Raw genomic sequence first — 21,499 nt, 5'->3', positions numbered from 1 at the left:
GGGACCAAGAGCCAGGGGGCAGCTCTGCAGTACCGTTGCACTGCAGGACTTAATGCAGGGCTTCTGTTGGCACAAATCAGAACAGTTGGTTTTCATTAACACAGAATTGCTTTAAGTCAGTTAAACTTTTAGCTTCTCCTAAATATTGCTTATTATCTTCTCTACCTCCACTGGGTTTTTTTTGTTTGTTGTTGGTTTGTTTTTTTTCTGTTTTCATGCTGTGGTAAACCTTAGTTTTGGTTTAGTCTTCTGCACTGCTAACAGTTTAGTTGTGTAGGTTTTCAGTTATACATAAATGCAGAGATTTTGAGCAGCTACAATTTTATTGAGAGGTATACACATACAAAAACCCTAACCATATTATTTTATAATTTATTTATTAGTGTAATGTTTAATGCTTCCACAAGAGGCAAAAGATAAACATCATTTAACCCAGGCACAGAAAGAAAACACAGTTTTTACAGACATCCCTGCCCGCTACCACCTTTTTCAGGCTTGTAATAGATTTTAACTAGGCAAACAGAACAGAAAGGTTTAGCCACAGGTAAAGAACAATTACATGAGAAGAAAGGTAGCTCAGGGGTGAGAAAAAAATTGTATTATCCAGTGGCAGAGCAAATGCCTTAAGTTTGCTAACGTAACAGAATGGAAGAGCGTCACTAGAAATTGTTCAGATATGTTGTAAATATCAAACAACCATAATTAATTGTTAGATGAAAGTATAAAATGCTCTGAGCCAGCAGATTTAAGGAAGTCTTGAGTAATATTTGAACCTTAACACCGATGAAATTATGTGAAAATAGGATATTCTCCCTTTCTGAAGCAACACCTGCCATGATCACCACCTACGAGGATGTTCTTCTAGTCCCTTTCTGTTTGAGTAAAACATAAGCTGTGGTGTAACCAGGCTTGATCGGGGTGGGGGGGCGTGGAAAGTCAGCCACTGCCCGGTCTTGCATTTGAGTAATCGAGATGTCAGTAACACTTCAACACTGCTTCTGCCCTTCATGACGTACATATCCTAAGACTGCAAGGGTGTTTTGAGCAGCCATACCTTAGAACAAAAGTGCAACTTTAAAAAAGAAAAGAAGCTGAAATTTAAGAACTGAACTTGAGAATCAATAACTTTTGCCTAATTAAAAGATGACCAAAAGAGATAGAGTAGTGGAAGCTTGAGAGGATGTCTGTTTGTTTCCCTAAATATAACACTTATTAGCTCAATTTATCCGTAAAAGCATCACACAAGGAAGCACAGAAAGCAGAACTTGTGGTCGTGGCCACTTGTGTGTTATTGTTATTATTGTCAAAATCCCAATTACTGTCCATTAACTGAATATTCCAATCCAGTTTGGTTTTTTTGCTTTAATAAGAGCTACAGACATATTAGAACCTGATGTGTTTGAGGTAAGGAAAGCTGAAAAGGTATTAAACATACACAAATTTGGTATAATATTAAGAAAACTAAATAAGAAATGAAGTGACAACAAAAGCAGCACTAATAGCAATCTTCAGGTGACACAACCCAAGTAATCCGATGTTTATCACATGAAAATACTTACAGTTTAAATTCTTCAAACCAAGCATGTTCCTTATTTAGCATGGACACAGGTGCTTTTCTCAGGTAAACAATACGACGTTGATAACAATTTATTAGTAAGTTGTACTAATGAAAACAAGACATCTGCATTTTATGCAGCTAAAATGCTTGAACCACTGTTTTCAAACTTCATCCTAAGAAAATTACACTCACCAATCCTGATGATGCATTATATGAGCTGCTAAAGTTTCTAACAGTGAGGCCAAGAAGCATTATTGACTAAGAAATTTGGACAATGTTATTATCATACAGCTGAGCCGTGTAGCACGGTTTCACACAATTTTGAGCTGCACAAGGAATTCCAATACTAGTTGAACACTGCAGGCCTTAGGCCAGGTCACTGAAGAGCTGAAGTCAGGTCTCCCATCCCCTGTCCGCAACCGTATATTGGATGAAGAACGTATGCAATGACTGCAGTTCCCTGTGCATGACACTGGCCAGCTGTCATAGTGACTGGAGGGCCAGAACTCTGCTCCTGGGCCTTGGTCTCCCTCAGAGCAGCCTTACTTCCAGGCTGCTGCCTAAGGATCTTTAGGTTTAATCTCTCTTATGGGGCTCTTATAGGGCTGCACAACTATAGGAAGCAATAGGGAATTCCCTCTTCCCCTACTTTGGTGCCATTTCCCTGCAATCACCATTCAGGACAGCAGGTACATTTTTTTTTAAAAAGTCATTGTAGGTATTGCTTTGAACTGCCCCAGCCTGAGGAAAGAGTGTATGTCTTCAATGCATATATACATTTATGCCATTCATGGGTTGTTTGGTACGGGTGATGTCACCACTGCTACTTCTGGCTGCACTTACAAGGGAAAGCGAGACCCGATCAGCTCTTGAAAGGAAGGATGTAGGTGCCCATGCCCCAGGAGAAGGACCTGGCCTAAGAAGTAGAGTGGCACGAGGTGTCCGATGTAGTAAAACATGCAGGGTTCTAGGTCTAGTGAGGCTTGATTGGCTAGTATTCATGATTTCCTTTTTATGCATTAGTTCTGAATTACTGTTCTAAGATGCCAAACCTCCCTATGTATTACTTTAGCAATACATAGATACTATCACATCATTACCTTTAATCCTTTCTGAATGAGTAGTACTGTCTTAAGAAGGATGACCAAACAGAAAAAAGGATTGACAGTGATAAATATTCCAGTAGCTGTATTTTACTAGCCGCTCCATCATAAATAAAAAGTTTAACATAACGTGAAATGACATATCTCAAGTGGGCTAGCTTCTGCATAAGTAGACAGTTTGACTTCTCATTCAGTTCTAATTGACTAAAATACAAATGAACACAAATGTGTAAAAATATGTCAGAAGTAGGACCAGAACCCAGGTCTGGAGTTTCTACCACTGATTCATAAGAACACTTCCTTTGTTCAAGTAAAAAATTTCTTTTTACATGCAACCAAAATTATCTGCATAAATTTCCAACTAATTTGAACTGGCATATCCACATATTTCCCTTACAAAGCAATAAAAAAGTGTTCTCAACTTTCAAGGCAAAGTTTTCATGATATAATTAGACTCATTATTACAATGTACAATAGTGATGATTTTGACACCATGTTTTCTACTTACTAGAATAAAAAGCATTAATCTGCTGTTCGTCACAGGCATCCTACATGACAACAGGAAGTAATTAGTCATTAAACAAGACTACCAAATTTTGGGTTTTCTTGTTTTCCAGTGTAACTGCTGAAACATTAAGATAAAAACTGGCAGAACACCCTCCAGAATGAAAGGGTAGTCTCAAAATTACGCACCCCATACAAACTGCTAACGAATAAAGAGTTAAACTTACAATTGCTAAATGCTGTGATTGCTACTGAGACCAGCAGGACAAAAACAGGTGCATGGACACTGTCAGCATCTGCAGAGTCTGAAGGTGCATGTCACAGATGCTATGAATATTCTCTGTTGTTTTCCAAACTACAATATAGCGCACAGTTAACACAGTATGAAACAAATATTACAAGATTCTGAGTTTGCATTTAATATTTAGAGCCTAACATTTGTAGAAACTGAAAATTTTGCAATGAGAATAACGCAGTAAATGCTAACAGCAAATGCTGTTTACCTTCCATAGATACTCTGTTTTTCTCTGTACTGTTCAGTTATGTCTTGGTAGCGTCAAAGACAGATGAGTCAATGTTAATTAACATCCTGATAGGAGTGAAATGTTCTGGTTTCTTTGAGTTTGTAACTACTTCGACAGAGTAGAAATCTCTTCTGTTCTCATAGCATCAGACAGGAAACTAAGTTCATTGCACAGTGTCTCGTACCTGAAGGCCATCCGGATCTGTGCAACATTTGTCTTTCGAATGTCATTTCCCTCAGGCCCTTCTTTACAGTAATTCACCCCTAAGAATTTCTGTTTTTCCTGTGAATGGGATTAAACAAAAAGGAAGAAGTCAGTTCAACTGATTTGGTTTATTGTATAACTGAGTATTTGTTACTTGAATGACTCCAGTGCAAGTCAAAAGAGCAGCTTCAACCAGCTGGCCAGTGAACTTTACCACAGAGTCTTAACCAATTTTGGAGATTTTAAGGCCAAATTTTATATATATAGTTAATTACTCAGCAGCACACACAGTCTGGCTGGCTATAACCCTTTGTGCTAGTGTTTGGTCTTCACTACTACATCTTTCATGTGAGAGGTCAAAAACAGGCTTAGGTTTCTCCTGTTAATTAAATGTTGCATGAGACAAAAATTAGTAGTTGTCACTAGAGAATATTGGGAGAAACAACAGACTATACTTCTAAAGCCCCTTCACATACCAGCTCCTTGAGAGGAATGTTTGGAAGTGCCATAGAAGAGAGGATGCTCTAAAATAAGTCCTAGAGAAAGCCATGTATGTATAGAATTTTAAAGCCAAACATTAATTTAATCTTATCTGACTGCCTGTCTAAACCTGAATATTTTCTGTAGTACTCCCTTCTAGGCAAAAACATGTCTTATGACATGCAGTTTGTTTTTACTCAATGCAAGCCACCATATATAAAATTACTGGCCAAGGGATAATTAAAGGTTTGGGACTGGAGACAGAACTGAATGTAAACAGGCACCTGGCTCTCTGCATGTCTGGGCAATTCCAAAACAAAGCTCTTGAGAAAAAAACTTAACATCAATATTTTTTTAATGTAAGACTGTATAGCAGATAGTTCTTGAATATTTCTGGAAAAGAGGATAGGGATGTGCACAAATCCATCACATAAAGCACCTACTATTGAATTTAAAGGCTTCTCAGTTCCTACTTGCCCTAATATTCCCAAAGGAGATTTTTTTCAGGCATAATTACCTTATCTGACAATCCACTCTGTAATACGCTGTTTCTTGCTATTTCACACAAGTCACAGGTACTTAGTTTCCACACCTGGGCTGCAATAGCATATTCTTCCATGAGAGCTTCCTGTGTCACCAAAATGTTTAATATTATATGTAAATAAAATGTAAATGGGGATATGTACTCATTACTAATTAAGGAATTTATACATGCTCTTTAGATAGCTGTGAAAAATTAGAGGTTTAACACTTTAACATCACAATTACTAACAGAATTGTTTCTTTCAAATTTCCCGAGGGTGACTGTTAAATAATTTACAGGCACTGGGTATCCAGTTATCTTAGCCTAAGAAATTGCAGCCTGCAGTCCAGATCCTTAGAGGCATTTATTAGGCAATTTCAAATGAGATCCCAGGGTATATGAACACCTTGGAGGATCTAGTCCTAAATCTTTAATGAGTATGTACATAGACAGCAGGGCAATTTCTCCCTTCTGACTGTCCAACACAAGGAGGTTGGGTCTGACTCTAGGGGGCTGTCACAGCTGCGGATCTTCCACACTATGTGTAACTGGGCTGGTGCTGCGTTAGCTCCGCGCAGAAATCCCCCACAGCAGCTCTGTCTCTTCTGGCAGAGGCGCATCACGGGCCAGAACAAGCCTGGGTGGAGTACACCAGAGCTCAGCTTGTCCGCAGAGCACAGGCAGCTGAGCAACGCACAGGCCACCCTGAGGCACAGCGTGACTCAAGTCAGCACCAACTGCAGAAGTGAGGCATCAAACCCAGCGACCAGGCATTTCTATCCTGCCGGGCCACCCAAGGGCAAGAATCACTTTCAGTTCAGAGCAAACAGCTCATACGTCATCTTCAGAGATTCCACATGGTGGTTTTGTAATGTACTTCCCCAGATTTATTAGTAAGGAAACTGGACTTTCCTGGCACTCTAGAGGATTGTTTATGAAGGCTCAAACCTCCCTCCAGCCTCATCCTTCATTCTATACTTCAACAGCCAACACTGGAGAGGCAAGAGTACAAAAGAAACATAATTAGGAAATCAGACATTTCCCTCTGAAACCTAACAGTGAGTAGTAGACTGAGAATGAGGAGTAATAATGAATGAAATGACGGAAAGACATGAAACTTTATATCCTAGGCAATGATATAAAATAGCTTTGGGGTCATTCTGGGCCTATGTGGTACTGCTGCCAGATTCGGTGCTTTGTGCAATTCTTACCTTTGTATAATGGAACTGCATAGGATCGTCTGTGGAGAGAGACACATGAAGTCCCTTATGGAGAAATTCCCGCAGGGGGTTTTTTGAGTACTCCAGGAACAGGCTGTTGTTACTAAGTGGAGACATAGCAATGGGTATTTGTGCAAGATAATAAAGATACTGGAGGACAGGACTCTGCAAAACAAAACACAGTCAGCATTTAATAGTACCATGGGACAATGAAAAAAAAGACTTCTCTTGGATAGAATGGAAACAGCATTACAGAGGGAGGACTAAGACCAAAAAAAATTAGGTTGACACTAAACTCTGACTTCTTCAGAAAATATTTAGAAGTCTGAATTTTAAATGTTACTGATCTTTATAAAAATAATTCACATTCTTCAACATATGCCATCTTTTAAAAAATATTATTACTAATATTGCTGTAGATTAGTAAGTATATATGACTACTAAGGGCACTGTGCTTGATACTAACTGCATACCTTTCCCCAAAACCTGGAAGTCACTGATAGTAGATGTGTAAGAACTGCTAAGCAATTTGTTATTTTCCAAACTGCAATCCAATAGGTAAATTTTAGGAGCAGAAGTTTTAATTTATTAGAAGTTGTGTCTTCCTGTTGCACATAATATAAATAACCTGTGGTCATCTCATCTTTATGACAATTTTAGTCTTAACCAACTTGTGAACCTAACAAGTGCCGTTGTTATTATCTGCTATGCCAGGTTATTGCACCAGGCTAAGGGGGACAGAGTGAAGAGGAGAATGTTTTGGTCACATACAGCCTTAGTACAACTCTGTCTTGGCCTAATTTTAGGAATTAGTGGTTCTGAGCATAACATCAGATGTGATTTTAGGCAAAATTTTTCTTTGTTCTTGGATATGTTGAAAAATACAGAGAGAATTTTCCAACATTAACCAGAAAATCCAACTTACAAGAGAACTCTTTCCAAAAAATGACAATTAATTCAGTGCAAGGCTGCCACCCACTGACCAATTATTTTAATTACAAAATGGTGGCCTGGGGATGAGTCGTGTGGTGGCTTTTATTAACCGGGAATCGTAACGTTTGTCCTGTCATAACAATCAAGTTGTATATAAAATAGTGCTATGTTATACAGCTATGTTATATTTCTTCATCAAGTGATCCCAGTTACTCTAGATATAAATAATCAAAACCTGAATGAACTTCTGAATTAACCTTGAAGTACAGGGATGCCAGTAAGGGAAAATGAGCTTTGTCCCTGTACAGAAGAGACTAAAGCTTTCCTTAAACTTTTCTGGGACCTAAACCAGGGAGTGACCTCATTAATGTTTATAAATATATAAAGGGTGGGTGTCACGAGGATGGAGCTAGGCTCTTCTCGGTGACAACCAACAGTAAGACAAGGGGTAATGGGTTCAAGCTGGAACACAAGAGGTTCCACTTAAATGTGAGAAGAAACTTCTTCTCAGTGAGGGTGACAGAGCACTGGAACGGGCTGCCCAGGGGGGTTGTGGATTCTCCTTCTCTGGAGACATTCAAAACCCGCCTGGACGCCTTCCTGTGTAACCTCACCTAAGTTTTCCTGCTCTGGCAGGGGGATTGGACTAGATGATCTTTTGAGGTCCCTTCCAATCCCTAACATTCTGTGATTCTGTGATTCTGTGAGTAGTAACAAGTCTACGCAGTTTTTTCCATGTAATTTTAGCTCTGCTTGGAGTAACCAAAAATGGGTGCCACCAAGTCTTTGACATATCTGAACAGTTGATCTTCCTTATAAAGACATAGGTTTAAAACATTCACTTAGGAAAAGCTGTATTTTTGTAGCTTGTAGAAGAAATAGGAAGTTCAGCTGAGCTTATTTATTTCTGATCCAAGAGTTACTCGTGCCTTGCTATGAAAATTAATTTTGGGATGCCCAGATAAAGTCAATTTGTTGACTTCTGTTTGAACTAGACTGATGTCTAAGCAGACAGGGATTAGTTTAGGTGAGCAACCAAGCAATACCTTCTTCAAGAGCAGTCCGTGAGAAATGTTGTCTGCTGTCAGAAAGGCTGATACAAGGTGTGTGATAGACCCAGCTTCTCCACAGTGAGGTCGAAACAGAAAAGTACACATGCCTCTTTCCCTGAGGAGATTAAAAGCAGATTCCACTAAAAAAATGCTCTGTTCTTCATCTGTTAATTATCATTAATATGGCAATTTAAAAAAAAAGTTACACATTCTCATATCGTTTGATGTGACATCTGATCAGGCCTACCTGTGAACTGCTGTCAAAAGGGGCAGATCCCTCTACCCAAGCCCCTTTCACCACTTGGCATATTTGTGTCTTCCTCCTTCTTTCCTTCTCCAGTTACATCTCATTTAGCAACTGTTTAGTTACTGGGGAGCAGTCATTGAACTGATTTCAGTGGAGGGAACTGGCCGGTGAAAAGCTCAGTGAACTGGTGCACCCTGTGGCTGCCTAATTCCTAGAGCCAGAATGAGGGAAGAAGTGGAAGCCCATTGCCAAGAGTTAGTGGCACTGCTCGGTGTGCTGACAACCTGCCGCCTCACCGATGAGGTGTAGCACAAAACCACACCCGCAGCAGCACTGAGATCATCTGGGAGCATTACTAATTACACTAGACTTCACACTACAATTTCTAGAACCATTTTATTTTTATCATCTATATTAAAAATGTGCTGGGTTTTAGGTTATAATAAACCCTCTTATTCAGTGCAGACAAATGTCCCGTAAGTAGTTGGAGATGTTCAAAACAATTTCAACAAGGACTGCTAAAGTATAAGGTAGTTCTAGGATGGATGTTTAGTAATGTTTCTCCTGAAAATGGATGTGAGGATGTAATCCATCCTTACTGAGCTCTCTAATGCTACCAAAGGAATAAAAGAGTCTCGTAATGGACTGGCTGTGGTGCCCCAAATACTTGGTATGTTTAACAGGGTGAACATTTTTACTGACTCACTAATGAATTGTGTCACTATCTCACCTAGCTGTAAAGAATATTTAATGATTATCTAGGGAGATTTTCAATCAGTAGTTGAAATGATCCTGAGATAAAAAAGAAATGCTTAACTTCTGACAGAATCTCTGTCTTTGGAAAAGAAAAAAATGTAGCCTACAGAGAACAATAAGGAAGTCAGGAGAAAGGGATGACTTAGATCTCTGCTGTACCGTGTACTTTCTGTTACAGAACTAAAACTAACAACGAGGCCTGTTTGTTGCAGGTACGAGGTAATTTAAGGTGGATGTTTTTAAAAGTTTCAATTATATAAAGTGGTAGAGACAGAAATGCTTGAGGTAGCAGTCGGAGAGAAGAAGTAACATTTTAAAAGTTAAATTGGATAAGACCTGTTAAAATGACAAATCTGTGCACCTCCCATAAGAAAATCCCAAAAGTTATATTAATAATAATGAACCAAATCCTTGCAAGGTAAGTGATGACACTGTGATATCATAGATAACCTCACTGTGCCTCAATTAGAGTCAGTTGTGCAGATCACTCAGTGAGTCAGCCGCAGTCAGGAGCATAACCTCGAGTTGAATTTCAGGCTTTAATGAGCTTGATGCCAGAATCTGCTTTTACAGTCATGATATCACGTTCAGTATCATAAGTCTCTGCATTACTTGCCTAGACATCAGTCTCAAAAGTAGTTGAACTGAGTGAGTCAACAAGCATGCTGAAGTAAGCTAGCTAGATGTGCAGTTTATAATTCTGTCCTCCTTTGGCTATCTTTGACAACAGCAGCAGCCCTTAAACCAGTATTTCACAACATAACTTTTCTATCTATTAAATTACCAGGAGACAGCGAGCTACCAAAGAGGTACATTATATTTGGAAATGCACTGTGAATCCAAGCAAAGGTCAACAACTCAATTCTTTTGTTTTGTTTGATATATTCATGTTTAAGGAATTCACAAAACAAAAATACACAGAAGTGTCAAACCAAGATATTAATCTGATGCCTTTGCAACTTCTGAATATTTCGTTTTAATTCCTTTTGCAGTTAATGTTTTCAAATAAGTCGTGCTCCTCTTGGACCTTTTAAAACAATTCAAGCTAACCTTTGCTTCAAAAGATATAAGATCTAGACGCTGACTTAAATTGAGACGAGATTATTGATTTTTCTTTCTGGGAAGCTTGTAGAAGAGAAAAATGACTACTTACTTCCTAAGGTTGTTTAGCAACATGATGTTCACATACATATAATACAAATAATAGCTATACGGGGGATTCTTCTCACTGGTCCAGAGGTCAGGGTTAAGGCTCTTGTCAGAGAACATATGGCCACTATGTTTGGATTCATCATCAACGCTGTCAAAGCCAGTCACCTGGTGGGAGAAGAGATGAACAGAAAAGAGTGTTTTCAAGAAGCAAACTTCAATGTTACTTACTCTTGCTTCAGGACTTGCTCGTACAAAGCATCTAGTCCTCTTTCTTCGTTTCCCTCTGTTTGCTAGCAGTCCTGCTGCTCTGTCCTCCTACCATGGCAGGCAGACAGCAGGAATAATGTGCATTCTCAAAGGAAGTTTCATCCATTTTTTTTTTCATTCTGAGACAAATAGGAGGCCCAGGTGTACAAAAGCCTTCAGACTCCTGTGGGGGGCATAGGCCTATAAGACTCCCTCAGATCCAGATTATAATCCTTTAAACTCATCTGCTTTGTTATTTCAACAGCAGCTGAAGGCCAGAAGCTCCCAAAAAACCTCGAGGTTCTGATCTGGGAAATATTCAGAAATGTCTCCATTAATCACATCCCAGCAGCTACATCCCCACCTCCCTCCTGAGTCCCATCAGGAGCTACACAACACTTCCTTTCAGTTGCCTCCTTTTGGGAGGCCAGTCCCAAAGGCAAGCTCGAAGTACACATCCTGGATTTCAGTCTTCCCTCTGCACAAGAGCATGCGAACGGTTTTTGGTCATTCTTTATTGAGAGGACAAATAAATAGCTGTTGAGCTGTTTCAGAGGAAATAAATTGCAACTATTTGACAGCAGGACCTTGGCCAGGCTTTTATTAAATTGTACGTCAGAGCTTTAAAACAATGATACAAGTAATCTATGGATGAGGAAGCTTTTTTAGTGTCTGGAAACAGCTGTGGACAAACAACATTTATGAGTAAGAGAGGATCCATTTCATGTGAGACAGAAAATCCAAACATACTTACATATTTGAGGAAAAGGTGCAATTCTTTGTGGTCTTTGGGATTGATTGTTGCTTCAAACAAAGGTACAAAGATGTTCTCCAACATCTTCCCAAAACTAGGCAGAATATTTTTTGACCTAAATATGTCACTGAAGGGGAAAAAATATAGACAGTCATGACCGTTCTTTAATCAGTTTATGTTTTTCCTCCACTTTCATATTTTCTGTTATTTGTGCATATTCTACAGCTTCAGTTCTACCAGGATTCAAAAATTCACAGTTTTTGTCAGGGCAGGGTATGTCTCTATGTCCTGTTTCCTGCACTGCCTGGCATTTTGCTTCATCCAGGCTCTGCTGAAGCTCTCATGTGCTCCCAAAATAGAGCCAGTATGCAGGGGTGGATGGATGCTGTCTCAAGAACAGTCACCCTCTCCCAGCAATCCAAGTACTAATACAGGAGATAAGGAATTGCCTTTCGTGAAAGTTTCTGTTTTCTAAAGTTTTGACCACTCCAAATGAAAGTAGAATGTTTTGCTTTAGTGAGCCTCTCAGAAAATACTTCAGTGTGTCATTGAGTGCATGACTTAATGAAAGTGTTGACTTCACTATGTACATTTAAAAAAAAAAAAAAAAAAAAAAATCAAAGGAGAGAAATTTTCTCCCTAATGATAAACACTCTCCACGGGATATATCTGACCATGACAGCTCCTTCTCTACTCATATTCCAACTATGCCATTTCAAAACATGATGCTCTGCTATTAAGGCTGACAATTGTCATGGGAGACTATATTACAATATACAGTATTAGAAAAAAGAACCATTGAATAAAGTCCGAAAGAATGCTTAAAAACTAAGAAAAACTCATCTTGATATAAGCTTGCAAATCAGTAATCTGGGCTGCGTTTCCAAATTCACTGTCATTTAGTCACTGATCCTGAGGAAGTTTGATAACAGTTTTACAGAGCATTTTCTACTCCCTTATGGTATTCAAGAGTTGGTTTATTTTCATTGGTAATTTATATTTTAATTTGCCTTTGAAAGCAGCTTAATTTCACCTAGTTGTAATTTTTGGTTAAGTATCTTCAGGCTTACAAATAATTCATAGTAGCTTTTGCATAGCTTCATACAGAGTAGATTGAAACCCCATCTCCTGTCCTCCACCCCCAGACTGTCAGGAAAACTGCAGCAATGGTCAAGAAGAAATTTCCCAGGCTGTTGCTTATAAACAGAACTACAGGACAGCTCATAAACCCTCTAAAAATATCAGAAATTAAAACAAATCATTGGTATGATTTCAAACTATTAAAATTACCAAGAGCTCCTGATTACTTACTAGATTCTGGGAACCTGAATTATCCAGCGCATATTAGGGGAATAAACTTTATGCTTAATGAACCATTTTGCCAAGTTCAGCCATTCATCTGGAGACCGTCCATAAATGGATAAGCGGGGTTCTGTATACTGGTACTTACTTTCTTCTAGTTCACGGGCTACTTCCTATTAAGTAATAAATATATTTGCTTTAATATGGACACTGAAGATCATTTACAGCTAGTAGTATATTATTGTATTTTCCTCAGACTAGACATAACTGTATTATCACCCTTTAAAGATAATGGGGGTCTCTTGTCTATTAATCCTTGATTTTATTTTAGGCATATAAATATTCTACTCGCAAGCTATCTCAGATATCATTTGAGTATAATTAACTGTAACACCTAGATTTAGAGGACAATATTCTTGTGCAGTTATTACTAACACCTTTGTAAGACATATATTTAAAATCGGTAAATCAGAATGATATTATTTAAACCGTAGTAAATGACTACATAAAATATGCAGACCAATGGAGAGTCTGACCTAGAATCCATGGTAAGAAGAAATTTTAAGACTATTAATTTTAGACAAGCACTTCTACACATCTAAGAAGAGCTGACATAGTTCATGAAAACTACTTATTTTGTTGTAAGGAATTAATTTGAAGGCTGTGCATGCATGTGCAGGTGTAGATTTCTGCAGAGGCACTTCCCTATCTCCTCCTTCCCTGGCAGCTACCACTAGCCAACTACATCCAAACAAAATATTAAGCCAGTGAATTGACCCTTGGCTGCTCTCCATTAGCTTGAAACTGCACAAAACTCTGCTTTGAACTCTCACACAGGTTACGTGTATGAGTTTCTAACTCCAAATTGTTTAGAAAGCAGCAGTGGCTGACTTAGCAGTGTCTGTCTCTGATGAATTCCTAGAGCAAACCCAATACTTGGAATCACTTAAGCATAGTATTAGCTCTAGATACAATAACAACATCACAAATCTTTTAAAGTCTTCATTTCTCTACCGCTAGGAGAGCTTGAAACTTATTTACCTTGACCATACGAGCAAAATATTCACCACCAATATAGTTCTCAGTTTTCAAATACAAGTCCCTCAGCTCACTGGCACCAACTGGATTGTACTTGGAATTGAATTTGTCAAATCGATGAAATGTTTGACGACCCTGGAGGATCAAAAAACCCAAATAACCATGGTTTTAAGTACACACAATAGTTTATAAATTAAATTGCCTAGAAATAAAAAGCACAGAAAACAGAAAGCCTATGCTAGCTTACTTCAAACATGCGAAGTAATGCGTGATTTCAAATTCAGATTTAGTAAGTTATCATGCAAAAACTGTAGAAACCAGAATTTCACACTCAGAAAACTTGGCTTTTTCTCCTTTACTTTGTCATTTTAATAGACTTACTGCATGGACATCTAAAGAGTCTACAGTGAGGTCATAAGGGTCCATGTGAAGGCTTTCGAAGACTTGCTTTAAAGTCATCTTCCTGCCCTTTTTCTCTGCAACAATCCTGTCAGGCTCCGTTTGATACGTATGCTTAATAAACCTCAGCAAGTGTTTCTGGTTCATGCACGCAGCAGCATGGATATGAGTATCAACCTGAAAGCAAAAGGTCATTCATGCTCATCCTCCATATACACAAATAAGCAAAGTATCCATGTCAGTGACAACAATGACTAAAGCATTCTAAAATATTCCTTAAGTAACAAATGGATTAGTGCCTAAGCAAGTCAAAATGTTGTGGAACCTGAAGATTTTGGAGGAGTTACTCAATAAGCAGAAATACAAATAAATTAGCCCTCAATTAATAGTATCCTATTTAAATAAGAAAATTTTCAACAAGATACATTATTTTAAGTGCAAATCACAGAACCTGGGTTCAGATTAAATTTGACACTTCCTTAAAGGACACTCTGATCCTTTAACATCCTTTGAGTTCATCCACGAATCAATGACGTCCTTCTAGTTATAAACTGCAGTTATAACCATCCTCTCTGACTGAAAGGACCTGGAATTCTCAGCCATTTCCAAAAGCATAATTAATTTTTGTATTTCAACCACATGAAACACCTTAGGTGACTAGACCTGCAAAATGTACATGTGAGAGTTTTTGTCACTTCTTTTTTCCGCTTATATAATACAGCAACTCATAATGCTGACAGATTTTTTTAGTTTGTTCAGATCTCTTCACACACTAAGGGAAGTGCAAGCTCCATGGAAGAGCTGGGAGTACTCCTTCAGTTTTCTGTTGAAGTCCCATTTTTTAAAATAATTGACCAGAACCAAATGGTTTCCACAGGTATGCTTTTCTTTTGCTCAGAAGCTTGCACTGCTCTTTGAGCAGCCTATATTAGAACATAATCCAAAGAAACAACTAATGAGATTTAAGGGTTTGTCTATCAATTTAAGTTTTCTCTTCGGTGTGTACAATTCCTTAGGTACCTCCAGCAGGTATGTAAAAATGAATCCATTAAAATTTCTTGCAGTCAAGGGTTTATTAACTACACCGATAAAGAACAGAAGAAAACCAGGTATATTCCCCGACAACTTCTTGTTTGAAAAGGCAGGTAATACTTATTGAAGTTTCTAAGGACCAAGTACCTGCCAGGGAAGAATAGGCCTTAGCTAGGATAAGGCCCTTAAGGAATCTAATGGCACAGCAGTATCCAGTGTGTGGAACAGCAGAGCTGCTACTCCAGGGTCCATTTGCTTTGAATTTCCTTGAGAAATTCTGACTGAAAAACAAAACAGCCTAATGCATGGCCTAGGCAAACACAAAATTACCCTACCAACAAATTCTTATAAATTTAAAACCAAACCAAAACACTGTTCTGATTAGATTTCACAGTTGACACATAATGAGCACAAAGGCCCTGGGGACAGCTTGACAAGACTCTGACATTGCCTTCAAGCCCAGACTGCCAAACCCTGGCAGAAGCAGTTTCAGCCCATCCAGAAGCCACAGTGCTGTCTACATTCAAAGGTGCAATTTGAGAGTTAATGTGATCAACTGTATACAAGTATCTGTACATCCAGAAGAGACCATGAGGCAGAGAGTGGGCTTTGCAATCTCACAAGCAACGACGTAACAAGATCCAAAGATGCTGACGTTAGATACAAGTTCCTAAAGACACTTACTACACTGGAACCATTTGAACCCATGGCACTGCGCTTTTAAAAATGCAAGTAACTGGCATTCCCAGGGATACACTCCCATCAAGAGCTGCGTAGCCTGTATGCGGGATGTCACACCAAAAGGAATCCTCAGATAAACCAGCTATAAGGAGTCGTTGGCCCTACATCTCTGCTGGGATTCTCGTCCAGGAATCTTCTGTCCAGGAAACTGAAATATGGACACGTACAAAGTGAGACCAGCACGTTCCCTTTGCATAGTGACTACATCTGCAGCTTTCAGATTCCACCAACAGAAGTAGTTGACATCCTGATCCTCTTTAAATGGTCAGTAGGAAACAGGTCACAGAGCACCTGAAACAGTAACAGCCATACTGCTGCGATGTAAACCTCAGCCTATGCTATGACAGTCCACCGAAATGCCACTGTTTTACTTGGCACATATAGTCATTTAATTTGCAGTTTATACATACAGAAGTTGTTGCAGCCTTCTAAGGGTAAATCTACCTCCATGTGAATCCTAATAGCACAGCTAAAGACCAGGATATAAACTGAATCTTAAAGATTAATATGTAATTGTTAATCACTGCCTAGTTCAAATATGCTAGCCACTTTAAAGTTAAATGAAAAAGCAAGAAACATGTCAGCGTCCCAAAGTGCACAACGTGAAGTACATTACTAATGCACAGAAAACAACGCTGTGTCCAAAATAGTAAAACCAGCTCCACTTAGCATATTGTGTTACACTCCTCAGAGTACTTGTGTGGACATTTGAACCCAAGCGCATTATATATATGCTTACTCACATTAATAAGCGTCTTCTGGTTTAGAAACAAACTGTTTACTGTAAACTCTTCCTGGGCCAATGAAATACTACAAACTACTGGGCTGAGTCAACTCATATGGGAGAGTGAAACAACAGTTAACAGATGCCCTATAAGCTCTAAACATTCAGGAAAAGCAAGTCGTAAGGATAGGGTACCAGGTGTAGGGAATCTGAATAAGTTTAGTTTATTGAATTTCAGAATGCAGTAGTTCCAGTGGTGACTCCATTACTGGAATTGATGAGTCTTGAAAAACAAACAAACAAAACCCCCACCACTTCCTCTTTATTTAAATCAACATGAATTCACCACTGTGAGGAGGGCAAGGACAGAAAGCAAGGACACATCTTGTGTCTTTTTTTTTGTTTGTATGCAAGGATCACGTGGCACAGTAGTAACTCTATTTCTTTTAAAGTCCTGCTTCCCTTTGAGAAATAATTTTCTCAAGTGTGCCCCTGCAATTCAGTAAGCTCCTGTGAAATCTTCCCCAGGCCCCACAAGCAACTCTGACAGAGCTCTACAGCAGAGCTAAACACGTCCGCCTTATTCTCTTAGAACCCACATTTCCTTTTTTTTTCTTATTTCTTTCCTTTTTTTTTTTTAATCCTCCCTCTCCCTAAATCTATTTATTTTGAAAGAGTAAAAAGACTTTCTTGGTGCTTTTTCCAGAGAATATGCAGTGCTTTGCGTACCATTTTTAACTACCAGGTATATTTTGACCTTTAGGCAAGCAGCGACTTCAGTAACAACAAGAGTCTTATAGAGTACTACGTAGCTTTTTCTTCATTGTTTTTTAGAAGCAATGCAACTTTTTGGAAGGTTTTAATGAGTTGAGCTTTGACCTACCCTAGCACATAATTAGTATGTTTGCTTTTGTGCATTTTCACAATTCAGGGTGCAATGCTATCATCTAAATGAAGCATCAAAACACAGAATCCTTAGACATAGCTTATATAGTCTGATTTGGTTACAGATATTTTTAATTATAATTTTTATTTGAAATATTGTCATGCTAAGAAATTGATCCTAATTTCATTGTTGTTTATTATGAAAGGCATCTACTAAAAGAATTTGAACAGGCTGAATTCATATAAGAGTGACAAATGCCCCCCTTGCCTCCTCCCTCTCCCAAAAAAGGACAAAACCAGTCCCATTTTAAGCTGTTATTATTTTGTTCTTCATACAATACATGAAGTGAGCTGAGGCTTTTCTGGGCCATGAATAACGAAAGCCCCTACCACAAGGTCTATTTGCTTCTTTTTGCAAACATTCTACTGCATTTCCAAATTTGTTACAATGTCACTCCAGCCCAACTTCCCCTTAGTGGAGCAAAACCTCAGCTGTATGCCCTAAGCCAAAGTTCCTGTTTCAGGAAAAGAAAAAAGGAAAAAAAAAAAGAAAAAATGAAAAGAAAAAAAGATAAAAAAGAAGCAACCTCAGGGAAGCTAAGGTATAGATTCGCTGTTCACTCACGAAGCTTTAAATAATACATTTGAAAAGCAGACATCTGTGAATTCAATTCTATATATCTCACAAAATACCAAATTAAGAAGTATATAAACCCACTTTAACTTCCCTTCTTAGAAATAACAAGTGGTATGTCAACCCTGTGGACACAAACAAAAGCTAGAGTTTACTTCCTCTTGTCTAACCAATACCAAAAAAAAAAAATAAGTGTTGTAACGACCTAGACCAAATGGTATCTCACAGCAGCAACGCCACTCTAGAAGCTACATTGTTTGCAGCTACCCTGGCCTGAGGCCAAGCTCTGCTGCCACACAAGGCTCAGCATCTGTGCCTGTGAGCCTGTGGGCAGAATACGACTCTTACTACTTAATTTCATCCCTAACGCAGGCAACCCAGGAGTTACGTGGAGAATCTGTGCTGACTGCACTTTGCTCTGCATCAGCTGGAGAAGGGGAGAGAGCCCTGCTGATGGCAGACTGAAGAGCCTTCTCTAAAGTTAGCGTTCTCCTACACAGACAGTTGTCCACCTCCTGTGGGGAGCCAAGTGGAGCCAGCCATGCTGTCTTACCACCTGTGGATTCTTGTCTGTCTACAAAAGTATTTGTCTAGTTATTAAAGGGCAATTTTCCAGTTCCAGCTTAATCAGTGCAAAACATCTTTGGTTGCATTCTGGTTAAGCCCACTATGTAAGATACACACATACATTTCCTTTATTTAATAGGAGCCTTATCTTGGAATTTATTAAATAGATAAGCTTACTGGAGGAGAACTCCTGTTAAACCAGGAAAAAAAAAAAAAAAAAAAAAAGGTGGGGAAGGGTGCAGGGAAAAGGCAAAAGAGAAAACAGAAACCTTTGATTGTCATGCCAGCAAATAATGCTGGCCAGCTTTCTACTGGTACCTTTCTAAATGCAGTAATACATGTTCACTGATTGACCTTGCCACTACATTCGTAACTTCTAATTTCGGCGCTTTCCACTCATTACTTTGGCTCTTTTATATAAGCAAACAGATTGTACCAGGATCTCCACACTAGTGTCTGAGGGATGTAATAGACAACTTCACTAATGGCTCTTTTGGGAGGTGAATCTTATTTCTTGCTTTCCTTTTGAGCAGTACACGCTGTTTAGAACTGACTAACAGAGAGACATCCTGAAAATTCAGGCCCTGGAAGTGTCTGTTGCATATTATAAGTTTCACTGCTGATACTGTTATTAGAGGAAGTTACAGATACAAACATTACTAGCAAGACATAGGGAAAACCAGATTATCTGGGAGCTTACAGGAACTCTATCTACAATGCAGTTTACTTTCCATAGAGAGTGCTTCATAAAAACACTACTGTAGAGCAACGTTAACTCTGTGCAGCAAAAATTTTAAAGTAGTAACTAGCAGTAGGAATGATCGCTGCCAGAGAAGAGAAAGCTTGTTCTTGCTCTCTTGAATTTGGGCATTGCCATAGGGGAAGTGATGCACATTTTGTGCTTTTGAACATGAATCCATTTGTAGATTGGCTTATTTAATAGTAGATAATTGGAAAATATTTAAGATATGCCCAGAGACATTGAACATTTGCTCTTAAATCAGAAGCCGAACTTAGCAAGTACAATCCTGTTAATTACAGCTTCTCAGTAATCAAATTGATTGTCTAGGCAGTTACCCAATCCACGCCTCTGTCCTTCACACCTCTCAGTCACCATGTGCTTTAATTAGGTCTCTGTCAGCTAGTGAAGTGTCTTATGTGAATATGACATGGAGTAAATATCTTGTCCAGGGTTATGCAAGAAAACTGTCAAGCTAGGAGTTGAGGCTCTGCCACTTGAGTCCTGCTCCAGTGTATTAACTATCAGATCCTCCAATTCATACGCTTAACAGATAAAAGTGTGAAATTCATTAGAATTTACCTAACAACCCATCTGCTTCTAGCCTTGTGATAGACAGGGGTACACTCAACAAACATTTTCGTTTAGCAGATTTTGTATTTGACAGTTTATTACCACAATAGTAGCAAACATTCAGTAGCCAACACACTGGACACCACAGAGAAAATCCGAAAGGACTTTTTGATGTGCTAGCACTAACCAAAACATAACAGGAAGGATTAAACCCTGGAGTTACAAAATAAGGACTGCCTCGTCCAGCTGCTTATAGAAACAATGCAAAATGGACCTGAAGTGGTTAAAAACACCAGCAACAATTACTGCTTTGTGAAGAAATCTCACCTGTCAAACTGAAGCATTATCTCTCCAGCAACTTCCTCTAACTTCAGGAAAGGGAAGCAAACGAAGCAGCGTAACACTGTTGCTTCCATGCTTTGAAGAGAATGCAGCTCCCTTGGTGTGAATATGTCAGGAAATGAAATCAGGTCTTCAATTCCCCTACCTGTCTCCTAATTACATCCCAGCATATCTGAGAGGCAGCTGAGAATAAAACTCAAATAACAATCTTTTTACTTAATATTTCACAGACATTTTTTACCAGATACTGATGGCAGCCTGAACCCTCAATTCGTTTTCTGTGGGAGGCCTTTTTTTCTTTTGAAATGTATTCAAATGTATTTAAACACCTATTTTCAAGTGAAATTTTTATCCAAAATCTATACAGCTGTTTCTGCTACAGTCTAGTATGACTTACCTACATGAAAGCAGGAAAATGCACTTGACTGTCTTTAAGTGAATTAATTATAATGAATTATACCTTAATGTGGATATTTTTATTCATAACCCAAGTGAGCTTCATTTGATTAACTCTGTTTCACTCCTTTAAAGCAATCAACATACAATTAAACCCCTTTGATTCTGAAAAAGTGAACACAAGTTTAACATAATCCATTTAACCCACTTACATTCAAGTTAATTTTCCTGGAGTGTTCTCAAGCAGAAAAATGTTAATGTTCTTAAAATCATGTAATTCAATTGAGTGGTATGCACACACCACTTCATGCATATCATCTGCACCTCACATAAGAAAAGCAGAATTGCTGGAAACAATGTCATGCCTTCAATCCTTTTAACACTTACCTTTCTTACATTATAAAAGTCTCGATGGGGATTACTCTTTAGTTCTTTAAATTCCGACATTTCATTTAACATCTCATGTAAACTAAATTTAGATTCTAAAAAATTAAGCCTCCGATGACAATATGTTTTTCTGTAAAAGAAAACACAAAAATTAACTGTAACTTAAAACTACTTGTATTTCAAGTTCAGAAAGAACTTGAAAGCTTTCACAGTAAAAACAAATATATTTTCAATGAAGACCAAGACAAATCCATTCTTCCTGTCCTACTGGTTAACAAATATGTAAGTCAAAATCCAACATGATTTCAGACCAGTTATTAGTGAAATCTCAAACAGAACTCTACACAACCACGTTATGCCCTTGAAGTATTGTTATCACTGTATCTGTGCATAAACTGCAGTTCTTTTAGTAATGATGACCAGAGAAAGCATAAAACCCATAATAAAATGTGATGTCAATTGCTACTACTCTGACACTATACCT

General features: G+C 38.4%; 1 protein-coding gene across 3 annotated transcripts in view; it reads right to left on the bottom strand.

Moving 5' to 3' along the window:
* Window positions 1–304: 304 nt before the first annotated feature.
* AMPD3 (adenosine monophosphate deaminase 3) overlaps window positions 305–21,499 on the bottom strand; it is a 32,211-nt gene continuing 11,016 nt past the window's right edge. For all 3 annotated transcript variants that reach the window (XM_065635399.1, XM_065635397.1, XM_065635398.1), the window contains exons 6-15: window positions 21,016–21,145; window positions 13,978–14,172; window positions 13,600–13,731; window positions 12,568–12,731; window positions 11,257–11,383; window positions 10,258–10,421; window positions 8,096–8,216; window positions 6,108–6,281; window positions 4,891–5,001; window positions 305–3,971 (exon numbers count right to left, since the gene is read on the bottom strand). In XM_065635399.1, the coding sequence (XP_065491471.1) occupies window positions 3,795–3,971; window positions 4,891–5,001; window positions 6,108–6,281; window positions 8,096–8,216; window positions 10,258–10,421; window positions 11,257–11,383; window positions 12,568–12,731; window positions 13,600–13,731; window positions 13,978–14,172; window positions 21,016–21,145 (1,495 nt within the window). In that variant the 3' untranslated portion in view covers window positions 305–3,794. The remainder of the gene's footprint in view (window positions 3,972–4,890; window positions 5,002–6,107; window positions 6,282–8,095; window positions 8,217–10,257; window positions 10,422–11,256; window positions 11,384–12,567; window positions 12,732–13,599; window positions 13,732–13,977; window positions 14,173–21,015; window positions 21,146–21,499) is intronic.

This window comes from Caloenas nicobarica, chromosome 5 (genome assembly GCF_036013445.1).
Source record: "Caloenas nicobarica isolate bCalNic1 chromosome 5, bCalNic1.hap1, whole genome shotgun sequence".
In the NCBI taxonomy this organism is placed as follows: domain Eukaryota; kingdom Metazoa; phylum Chordata; class Aves; order Columbiformes; family Columbidae; genus Caloenas; species Caloenas nicobarica.
Note: the sequence above shows the minus strand (reverse complement) of the source record. Positions and strands in the feature narration are given on the sequence as shown.